This window comes from Hemiscyllium ocellatum, chromosome 46 (genome assembly GCF_020745735.1).
Source record: "Hemiscyllium ocellatum isolate sHemOce1 chromosome 46, sHemOce1.pat.X.cur, whole genome shotgun sequence".
Classification (NCBI taxonomy): Eukaryota; Metazoa; Chordata; class Chondrichthyes; order Orectolobiformes; family Hemiscylliidae; genus Hemiscyllium; species Hemiscyllium ocellatum.
Genome location: NC_083446.1, coordinates 532890 through 545006, shown reverse-complemented (window position 1 = coordinate 545006; position 12117 = coordinate 532890). Strand labels below are relative to the sequence as shown.

Below are 12117 nucleotides of genomic sequence, written 5' to 3'. Positions count from 1 at the left end.
GTGCCCACTCGTGTAAACTCAGGGTGCCTGTCAATCTAAGTGACGCTGTTATCTTACTCCTCCAAAAATGAAATTCAAAAACAGCTGTGGTTAAACTGGGGCCTGTTTCTAAACCCATCATTTTGATCAAACTGTGTTTACAAACTTAGTACAATCATCTCCCTGCTGATCAGTTGATGACTATGTCCCAGAATCACAGAATGAGGGGCAATGTTTATCACGTAGAGGTGGTGTGTGAACGAGCTGCGAGAGCACGTGGTTGAGATAGGTACAATTACAACAATTAAATGGCATCTGGATGGGTATATGAATAGGAAGGGTTTAGAGGGATATGGGCAAAATGCTGGCAATGGGACTAGGTCAGATTGGGATACCTGGCTGGCATGGAAAAGTTGGACCGAAAGGTCTGTTCCGGTGTCGTTTGACTATGACTCCATGAGCATGTAAGGGAGATTTTAGAAGGGGATTAGAGATTTAATTAGTAGGGTTATATACCAACAGTTCAGAATTGTTTACCTAGAGCTTATTTACTTGTAATAAACAATATTCTTTGATAAGTACAGAAAGCTAGTGCATAGATTCTGTCAATCTGGCTCTAGTACACAGGTAATCTGGGGAAATCTTTGTGTACTTATTAAAATCTGTTGTCACAACTCCAGCAACAGTGGGGTTTGACTTTCAGCGTGCCATCCCAGTAAGTCATGACACTTAAACAAGGAGACCATAACAGCATGCTGTATTCAAGGGGCAGTCACACCAGTATAAATAAAATAATAACCTCCTTACTTTCATGTTCAATCTCTGGTACCAGCACTCTGCCTTTGAGCAGGTACCATCATGGAGGCTTGCTGATAAGATTTGTCAAGGAGTTACAATAGCGACATAAATTAACTTAAAAAACTGATGAAGTGAAAGGGGAATATCAGATTTTCCTTTAAAAGGAATTTCAGTAGGATTTTCCAGCTTGCCCAGAAGGAGTGGAGGGAGCAAAGTACATGATACTGTTTTTAAAAGGTGAAAATCTCAAACAAAGGAATACTACAAGGGGATACACAGTGTATCACAATACTGGTGTTTTTGAAAACTGATAATGATACTAGTTTCTCCCAAGGACCTTCTTGATTCTATCAACTACCCAATCAGATCTCCCCAACCCTTTTGCTTCACTGAGAAAAGGCTGCACTCCTCACAACTCTTTCTTTCTATCTTGCAAAATTAAGCAGTTCCTACACCCTTCCAAAACTTCACAAAACTGCACCAAGACATTTTATAACACACTGGGTCTGCCAATAAGCCAGGAGTTCCAGACTCCCAAGTCCGGTTCCAGGGCTTGACTGCTGAGAAATAACTCAACCTAACTGTCAGCCTGAAAATACTTCCAACACACGGGTCCGAGGTGGAGAGCATGAGCGATTGCTGGCAAGCCATGCTCTGAACTGGCAAGCCTCTGATGTGAGGCTATCAGGCTACTCCAGGAAAAACAAGCTGTAGAAGACAGATCAAAGCATGTCTATCTCATGATTCTCTCAACTCAAAATCTTCGAAGTCTAGCAGTGCAACAGAGGCAAATCACAACACCTCTAATTTGCACCTTTCTGATTTGAACTGAAGATGGAAATGGAGTCTTTCAAATTTTTAAAGCAGGATACATAGCTTCTTCAACAAAAACTGCTGGAGAAAGTCAGCAGGTCTGGCAGTATCTCTGGAGAGAAAACAGATTTAATGTTTCCAGTCCAGCATCCCCCTTCTGAACTAGCTCAGATCATCAGCATTCACAGTTATAGAGTCAGAATCATGCAGCACAGAAACAGACCCTTCTGTCCAACTGGTCCATGCCGACCAGACATCCTAATCTGACCTAGTTCCATTTGCCAGCAATTGGTCCATATCCCTCTAAACCCTTCCCATTCATATACCCATCCAAATGCCTTTTAAATGCTGTAATTGTACCAGCCTCTACCACTACCTCTGGCAGCTCATTCCATAAACGCACCACCCTCTGCTTGAAAAGGTTATACCTCAGGTCTCTCTTAAATCGTTCCATTCTCACCTCAAATCTATGCCCTCTAGTTTTGGACTTGCCGACCCTCGGAAAAAGATCTTGGCTATTCACCCTATCAATACCCCTCATGGTTTTAGAAATCTGTACAATGTCACCTCTCAGCCTCAGACACACCAGGGAAGAAAGCCCCAGCCTATTTAGGTTCTCTTTATAGCTCAAACCCTCCAACCCCAGCAACATCTTTGTCAATCTTTCTACACCCTCTCAGGTTTAGCAAGCTCCTTGCTATAGCAGGGCGACCAGAATTAAAAGTCGCCTAACCAATATCTCATGCAGCCACAACATGATGTCCCAATTCCTACATTCGATGCTCTGACCAATGATGGCAGGTGTGCCAAGTCTTTGTTTACTTTAGTAGATAAAGTCTTGTTAAGCAAAGGGGTCGAAGGTTATCTGAGGTAGCCAGGGACGAGGGTAAGAGGCTATAATCGATTTACCCAACATTTCCTTGAATGGCGAAGCAGGCTTGAGGGGCTAAATGGCCTATACCTACTCCTAATTCATAAGCTCATAGATAGTTTCACAAGTAGTACACTTGCTGCAAACATCCTGGTTATTAGTTAGTACTTTGTTTTGTCTCTGAGTAATCTTATAAAGAAATCAGACTAGTTGCTTTAGCCTCAACTACATATCAAGACAATGAGGAACTTGCTGCCTCAGGAATGGATAAGAATCTTCACAAGGGAATCCAGAAGGATCTTGTGGAAAGGGGCAAATCCTGTGCACCATATACATATGACGAAAATGATTAAAACGAGAGAGATGTGAATCTGGACATGGAAGTCTGGGTTGTTTTGCACTGAATGAGAATAAAGTCCTTTGGGATTTAGCCCAAATTGTAGCTCAGTGTAAACAATTTCAAGGAGGAAGGTAGAGGTGAGCACAAGAAATAATTATTTATAGTCGATTCTGAAATTTAGGTTTCAGTGAATAAGACAGGAAGTTTAAGTTTCTCTCAGTTCTGTATCACCTTATAATCTTCACAATGAAAACCATACCAACATGCTGTGATGTAAAATAGAAATGCAAAGTTTGAACAGAACTGTATGAGTGTTAAAAAAATCATTGCCCCATGGCTAATGAATGCACACTGGATACAGTGATTGACAACAAACTATTTTTCTAATACTGAATTGCCAATCAGATGTCATTATACACCAGGACTGATTCACCTGGGAAGCAAGTTACTAAAATATGAGCCCCATCCTAAGTTCCTCCGTCCACCCAATGCCCAAACAGCATTGTGATGCACGGTCTTAACATCTCTGGCAGGGGTTTCTTTTGTCTGCCTTCCACAACGATGCAAAGCATTGCAACTCTCCTCCCTCGCCCTCGCTGTGGTCAATGTTCCCAATTAGGAAATGATTAATGGTCCCATTATCCATGCAGCTGCAATTTTCCAGACTGTTGAGGGCCAGGTCTGCCTAATGAGGATCCAATTTTAATCAAATCTACAAGCCCACAGGTTACATTCTCAAATTCTCACAATTAATGGCTCCTTCATTAAAACCCAGTGTGCACCAACACTAAGCGCAAAGCATTTCTCTCTCAAAAGAATCCTCTTGCCTGTCAAGACTCTGTACATTCACAAAGCAGCTCGAGCCTGGCCACCAAACACACCGGAGTCAAAAGAGCCTGCTCTGCCTCTCACAGGAAGCACTGAAGCAGCAGTGAGTGCCCCTATTTCAACATCTATGGAACATAAGCTCATAACAAACTGAAAGTCATTTCTTATCAGGTCAATGAAATCAGGACATGACACAATCCTGACGCATTTATAAATCTGTCTTCATTCTTCCCAAACTGTAGACAGAAATCAGAAAACCGCTGAGCAGCTGATGCTGACAGTGGGGAATTCAGCAGTGGTAGTGTCACTGAACAGTAAGGGGTGACAGTTAGTTTCTTTCTTGTGGCACCATAACCATCTCCAACAAATACTAAGCAACAGTCATCGCTAACAAGAGAGAATCTAGCCAATACCGTTTGACATACAAAGGCAACGGCCAACACCACATGTCCTACTATCAACATCCCACGGGTTACTGTTGACCAGAAACTAAACTGGACCAGTCATATAAATACTGTGGCTGCAACAATAGGAAACAAGCTGAGAATTCTATAGTGATTAACCACCTTCCTATTGCCCAGAGCCTGTCTAACATTGACAAGGTCCAAGTTAGGAATGTGATGAAATACTAACAAAGTGGCACAGTGGGAGGATGCTGGGCCCATAACCCAGAGGTCAATGGATCAGAACAATCCTCTATGACTCTAAGCGTGCAACTCCACAATACCAAAGAAGCCTCACCATCCAGGACAAAGCAACCCATTGATTGGCACCTATCCATCAAAATCCTTGAAATCCCTCCCTAACAACATTGTGTATACACCTACACCCCTTGGACTGCAGTAGTACAATGAGCCAATTCACCTTCACCTTCTCAAGGGCAAATAGGAATGGATAATAAACACTGGCCCAGACAGCACTGGTCATGTTCCATGAAGCAAACTGTCAAATTAAAACCTGCTTTAAATTTTTAACAAGTAAAAGAAAATGATGAGGCCTGAGCTACCAGGTTAACAGTTAGAGACCAGATAACTCTCCCTGCTAATCTTCAGAGAGCACTATTGCTTTTGCTATATTAATTTCATCAAGTTCAATCTCAGCTGCAGAAGTGTTTGAGATACAAATCACATTTGCTCAGTATAGGTGATCGCTAACACTGAAATCGCGGTCCTGTCCGGTCTTTGACATGAACCATGTTGTAGAGATAAAATAAAATATCCCATATTGCAAGATGAAAAATCAAATAAACAATTTTCACACAGAGAAGCTGAAAACAGCAATTATAGTAATTTAGAGAAAATGGAGATCAAATACAATAAGGAGATTATAAATGCATTATATTAGTAAGCAGGAGCACTGAAGAAAGTGCACACAGGCCCCTTGGTTCTAACCAACCACCAGTATATGCTCATTCATACACTCCCCCAGACTGGGGCTCACACGATCAAAACACCCTGAAGTGATCCTGAGATACAGGCAAACAGCCCCCAACCCTCTCACAAGTGAGGAGGACTGAACACACAGGATCCTCCTACAAACAGGCCCAGCAGGACTCCTGCATCACAGGGATTGTACTTGAAAACTTCAATGATTTTATACTTTCCCACCTTCATGTACTCTGACTAATCTGTGGGAACAATCTTTCATCGACTAATTGGTTAGTCTACCATACAGGCTTCCTACAGAGATGTGATCTGACCATAATAAGATGGAATTCTTTCAGAAATTATTTCGGGACCTAGGGTATGAGTAACCTGAGTTAGGATGTGTGGCGAGTACATGGGAGGGAGAGGTGACTTTCATGCTGTTTCATGAAACTCACCTTGCCTCTAGTATGGCTCTATGAGACTTCCAGATAAAAGATGGATTGTAGAGATTACTCAACAGCACTTTTGTAATATCACATTACTCCTTTTCGTCTTGCACTCACTATTGTCCCTATGTACTTTGAGAACATTCCTTAAGGCAGGCATGTTCAGTTTCTCCTTTACTCAGTCTCACAGAGAAACTGATTCAGTGCAGGGCGTGTACACTAAACTAGGTGTGACTAGATATTATGCAAATGTCATGGTCACTAGTGTACTTCTGAACTGTAAACCACAGCATTGAGACAGAACATAAAAACAGGAGTCTGGAAACATATCCTGTTAGGAGAAAGCTTTATCCCAAAGTAGCCAGAAAATCATGACCTCATTTTGTTTGATGTTGTATGGTTTTGGGAACCACATACTGTTTGGGGCAATGATCAGCAAACAAGCCTCTCCATGATGCACACAACTTGGAGGCATATCCAGACCTTGGATCAAGCTTCAGTGTTGGGTCAGCCAAATATCGCTGAGCTAAGATGGGCAGAATGGTCACCCACCTTGATTTCATTCTGTTGTTTCATCTCCGCCTACCCATCAAAGGCACCACTCCGACATATAGAATACTGAGCAACTGGCAGCACTCATACTGAAGTCACAGAGCTGTCCATTCAAATACTATTCCAGAGTTTGGAGTACAATTTTCCAGGCTTGGTTAGAGAGCTGAAGGGAAACCATATTTTCATAAGTGCTGCCATTCACCCTGGACAGTAAACTAATTTGCTGAGTGCCCTTTTAGGTAGATGGAGAAGATCCCATGTGGGGGATGAGCAGCAGGGGTTCGGCCCACTGTTGTCAGATGAAAACCTAACCTTGAACAGATACCTGTATGAGGACAATCTGGTGAACATTGCTATTTGTGGCATTAGATTTGATTTATTATTGTCACATGTATGGAGATGTAGTGAAAAATATTGCTTTGTATGCTAACCAGACAAATCATACCTTATATAAGTACATCAGGTTAACAGAACAAAATACAGAATGCAGTGTTCAGCTACATGTAGAGAGAAGTTACAGAGAAAGATCAACTCTAATATATGAGGGGTCTGTTCATAAGTCTGATAACAGTGGGAGAGAAGCTGTTCTTGAATCTGTCAGTATATATTTTAAAACTTTTCTATCTTCTGTCCGATGGAAGAGAGCGGGAGAGAGTATAACCGGGGTGGGAGAGGCCTTTCATTGTGTTGGCTGCTTTCACAAGGCCACGGGAAGTATAGACAAAGTCAATGGAAGGAAAGCTGGTTTTGGCAATGGACTGGGCTGCATTCAGAACTCTCTGCAATTTGCTATGCTCACATTATCTGCCTCCTACACCTCAGTACTATGCAAAGGCTGTGACAATATGATTAACCACGCTTTGTGCATTGGCTCAGACAGTGAGCTGCCCTGAGACAGACTGATATGGTGAGCAATAGCACTGAAGACAGATTCTGTGCCCGAGTGCTGTCTTACACATTCAGTCCTTGGACAGCATCAAGGAGCACCACCCCATGCCCTCAGTGTAATTCTCACTCTTCCTCTGAGCACCCCTGTACAAGCTGTATTGGCAGTGCCTAGCAATTGAGTCTGTCACTGGCTTGGTTGTGAGCTACCTGACAGTTCCATCACTGACAGTGCAAGGTGACAATCTCAGCCCACCGTCACCACTCTGGAATACTACACAGAACGGATATTTGGTGGGCCAACTCCTGCCAAGAATATTTAGGGTTGACACAGAGCAGAAACACTCCGTGGTAAGGATACAATTATCTGCCTCCATAATGCGTGGGACTGAGAGACTGCATGAATACACATCCCCTTTAAGAATGAAAGCAGGTCCTGACAAAGTAGCATTATAACCGAGCTGCGAACTCAGCGGATGAGTGGGCTTTGTTGCAGGGTTGCCTTGGAAACCCCCAACAGTTTATAGCACTAACAACTGCTGTAGACAGCAGCTAACTCCTTCATGTCTCCACCTGTCTTCAATGCAGGCAGAGTAATTACCAGGCGAAGGATGAAAGACCAAGCAGGCTTATGATTATGACGAGTTCCACTAACAATTCTTTAATTTTTGACGTAGGCAAAAACACAGAAACCCTCAACGATGAAATGAGGAGCAGGGAAAGAGTTTCAAAATGTATGGCAGCATCAAGCAGCATTTCAACATCTCAACTGACTAACAGATAATTTCCTAACAGTCAGGTTGGAGCGGGGGTGGAAGGAAGGGAAGAGTTAAAGGAGCCTATCTCAGTCTCTTATAGAATCACTGGGGGCAAACAGAAATGGAAGCCAGTTAATTAAGCAGTGTGAAATCACAAGGAGCCAGCACACACACTACAGAAACAGAAATCGCTTGAAAGACTCAGCAGATCTGGCAGCATCTGTGGGGAGAAAGCAGGGGTAACATTTCGTGTCAGGTGACTCTTCATTGCACTTGACAACTACTGACAGCTCACTAATTATGTATCCCTGAATACAGTATATTACCATCTCAGACAGAGTGTTGGAAAAACTGTACATTGCATAGTCTTGTCATTCAAGAATAGAGTTCTGGGTTATGTAGGAAATAAGCAATCATCCCCCAGAAATCAAGGCAGATACAGGGTCAGCAGAGATCTTGGGGGTCAGTCTTTCAAAAGTGAGAAATTGACATGCTGGATGCGATATAAAAGAGTTCATACTCGTGACCTCAATTTGATTGAAAGCCTCTGAAGTGGTGTGTTAAACCGCTCAGTGTGAAAGCAGTTACCCACCACCAACTCAGGGACAGCCTCAACCATCTTGGCCACAACTCAAAAATACACTCTTTATCACTGCATTTGTGGTCAATCCTACACTGCCCTTGAACTGAGGGACTGGCTTGGCCATTTCAGAGGGCAGTTAAGAGCTAGCCACATTACTGCGGGTCTGGAGTGACATGTACGCCAGACTGGGTAAGGATGGTAGATTTCCTTCCCAGATGGATTTTTATTATAATCAATGATAGTCATGATACCATCCATGAAATTGAGACTAGCTTTCCATTCCAGATTTTATGAATGGAACTCATGCCCCACTAGCTGCTGTGTCTCAAGAACATTAGCCTGGCCCACTGACTGGGTAAAAACAATGACTGCAGATGCTGGAAACCAGATTCTGGATTAGTGGTGCTGGAAAAGCACAGCAGTTCAGGCAGCATCCAAAGTGCAGCAAAATCGACGTTTCAGACAAAAGCCTTTCATCAGGAATAAAGTCAGTCAGCCTGAAGCGTGGAAAGATAAACTAGAGGAGGGTGGGGGGTGGGGCGAAAGTAGCATAGAGTACAATGGGTGAGTGGGGGAGGGGATGAAGGTGATAGGTCAGGAAGGAGAGGGTGGAGTGGATAGGTGGAAAAGGAGATAAAAGGAGATAGGCAAGTAGAACAAGTCTGGACAAGTCATGGGGACAGTGCTGAGCTGAAAGTTCGGAACTAGGGTGAGGTGGGGGAAGGGGAAATGAAACTGTTGAAGTCCACATTGATGTCCTGGGGTTGAAGTGTTCCGAGGCGGAAGATGAGGCGTTCTTCCTCTAGACGTCTGGTGGTGAAGGAGGCCCAGGACCTCCATGTCCTCGGCAGAATGGGAGGGGGAGTTGAAATGTTGGGCCACAGGGCATGTGGTTGATTGGTGCGGGTGTCTCGGAGATGTTCCCTAAAGCGCTCTGCTAGGAGGCGCCCAGTCTCCCAATGTAGAGGAGACCGCATCGGGAGCAACGGATACAATAAATGATATTGGTGGATGTGCAGGTAAAACTTTAATGGATGTGGAAGGCTCCTTTAGGGCTTTGGATAGAGGTGAGGGAGGTGGTGTGGGCACAGGTTTTACAGTTCCTGCGGTGGCAGGGGAAAGTGCCAGGATGGGAGGGTGGGTTGTAGGGAGGGCATGGACCTGACCAGGTAGTCACGGAGGGAACGGTCTTTGCTGAAGGCGGAAAGGGGTGGGGAGGGAAATATATCCCTGGAAGTGGGGTCTTTTTGGAGGTGGCGGAAATGTCAGCGGATGATTTGGTTTATGCAAAGGTTTGTAGGGTGGAAGGTGAGCACCAAGGGGCATTCTGTCCTTGTTACGGTTGGAGGGGTGGGGTCTGAGGGCAGAGGTGCGGGATGTGGACGAGATGTGTTGACTGTCAGCTTGGACTGAGTGTGAAAGGTAACATTCCCACTGCGTGATTGATATGATAGACTTTGCAACAGAAACACAGGGTCTGTCAGAAAGATTAGGAGCAAGAGGGTGGTGAAATAAAAAGCCAGTCAGAGAGAGTTTACAGCCAAAGGAACTTGAAAGCACAAAGTGGGGGGAGCAGCACTTCAGCAAGTTTGGAGTGGGTGGAGGGGGGAAAGGGTGTCAGGGAGCAAGGATAGGGTGGTGGAGTCAGGCAGCAAGGGCTGGGGGGTGTTAGGGATATGATGGGGGTCAGGGAACGAGGTGGGGGGATGTGGACAGGCAGAGATAGGGAGAGATCAGGCTTGATTGCGCCCCTTCCCGAGTGATCAGAGCTGAGGTTCTAATCTCTGCTTCTGAACCAAAATCAGCAAAAAGAAAAAATGGCATTTTATAAGTGAGCTCTGCAGCATAGCACTTTCACTGGCATTTTGATTCATTTTTGAAATCAATTAATGGCTAGGAATTCTTTTCCTGAAATTCATGCTTGTTGCATCTCAAACCGGAACGCTGTGAAATATTTTTCACTGTCCCTCCAAGTGACAGAAACTTTGAAATATGACCCACGTGTAAAGATTGTACAAGCCTATTCTGCATGGTGTGAACAGACTGCAGGTTACAGTGCAGCCTCAAACCTGAGAATGAATCACTGACCGCTGCACTCAGCCCAGGTCCTCGGGGTAATCTCAGCCTTGGTCCAGCAGTTTAAACAGCTCAGGTAACAGTTAGCTTCTCAGCAGGGCAAAGATTTTATTCAGTAAAAGCCTCTGCCAACTCTGACTCTGTTCCCAAGGCAATGACAAGCAAATTTACATTGGATGCCAGGAGAGAAAACCCGACAGATTTTAGGTCGACAGATCAGCTCCCACTGGCTGCATAGCAACCAGAATGAGGAGCTGATGGGCTGCAGTCTGACAGGCAGCCACCTCAGAGTGTCTGCTCAACCAAACATCAGCAGCGTCACCCACACGCCAACACGGGCTCGCTGTTCACCCATACAGTCACTACACACGGCCACGGGACAGCATCAGGAAGACTTGGCAAAATTCAGCAGTAAATGCCTTCCCAGACCCTCATTCCACGCCTTTCATTTCCCTGAGGGTCAGACAGCTCTTCAAAGCAGTGACCAGACTCCAAAACAAGAGGCAGGATGAAAAACCCCTCCCACTCCCATCCTCAGCTGATAAGAAATGAAACCTGGGTCTTACCTTTTGCAGACTGGAAGAGTTCAGCTGGGTTTTATCAATTATTTTAACAGCAACCTGCAGCAATGAGAAAGATATTGTTAATTCCAAATTGGAGACTCTACATTTCACACAATCCAATCAGCAAATCTTCCAACTGTCTCTCGCCACACTCTGGAATCACCCACAATCCACATTCCGATCAGGAATACCATCACGCACTTTTACTCCAAACTGGGATCTTGCCCTGCACAACGCTACCGAGAGTTTCCCCACCTGCTTCCAAAGCAAAGATCGGGAAAGCCAACTCCATCCTACTGTTTTCAACAGGAATACGCACACCCCACCCCACCCCACCAAATAAAACAATTCAAGCCAGAGCCCCCAACCCCCCACTACCACCTGATCCAGAATGTCATTCCGCCCCCAATAATCTGAGCTGGATACATCCCAAACTCTCGTGCCCGACGCCTTCCAACCCACCCAATATTCCGAGCTGGAAACCATACCTATAATCCAATTCAGAGTCCGCCCCTGCCACTCTCATAATTCCAGCAGGGACCAAAGCCCCTCCCATCAATCAGATCCAGAATCCTCCTTCCACTCTGACAATCCAATCTGAAATTATCTCCCCACCACCTCCAAACCAATCCAATCTGGATTCCCATCACCCCCACCCATCTTCAACACCCGGGTCTGGAAATCCCTCTTCCTCCCAAGGCTCCGACCAGGAAAATCCTCTCCCTCCCAAGGCTCCCAAGTGTGGAATCACCACTTACTCCCAACAGTCCGATTAGGAAAGCTCTCTTCCTCCCACACTCTGGTTAAGAATTTTCACCCTCTCTTCCTCGACACCCTGAGCTTTAACCCTCCAGCTGTTTGGGAGCTCTGATTGGGAATCAGCCCACAATCCTGATGATGCGGTCTGAAATCCCTTCTCATCTCAATGTGCTGCTCGGAGATCCTCGTGTCCACCTCCAACTTCACAGGGCTTTGACTGGGAATTGGCTTCACATCCTGATCACAAACATCTCCATCTCTTCCAGGAATCCTATCTGAAAAATGTCTCCCCTTTTTCAAGTTGCTGACAGGAAATCCTCCTTCTCTCAGCTATCGTTCCAAACTGGAACCAGCCTCACCCTACAACACTCATCAGGAACAACTCTTTCTTCACCCAAACTCAGACCTGGAAACACTTTTCTGTCACCCACTCCCCCAGTGTGCTAACCATAAATCCCCCAACTCTTCCCCAGTGTCCTGCTTGGGAATTCCTGAACTC

At 44.9% G+C, this 12117-nt stretch overlaps 1 protein-coding gene across 6 annotated transcripts in view; it reads right to left on the bottom strand.

The window, feature by feature from the left end:
* mark2b (MAP/microtubule affinity-regulating kinase 2b) overlaps window positions 1-12117 on the bottom strand; it is a 171242-nt gene that overhangs the window by 88215 nt on the left and 70910 nt on the right. For all 6 annotated transcript variants that reach the window (XM_060855450.1, XM_060855447.1, XM_060855448.1 and 3 more), the window contains exon 3: window positions 10863-10916. In XM_060855450.1, coding sequence (XP_060711433.1) covers window positions 10863-10916 — 54 coding nt within the window. The remainder of the gene's footprint in view (window positions 1-10862; window positions 10917-12117) is intronic.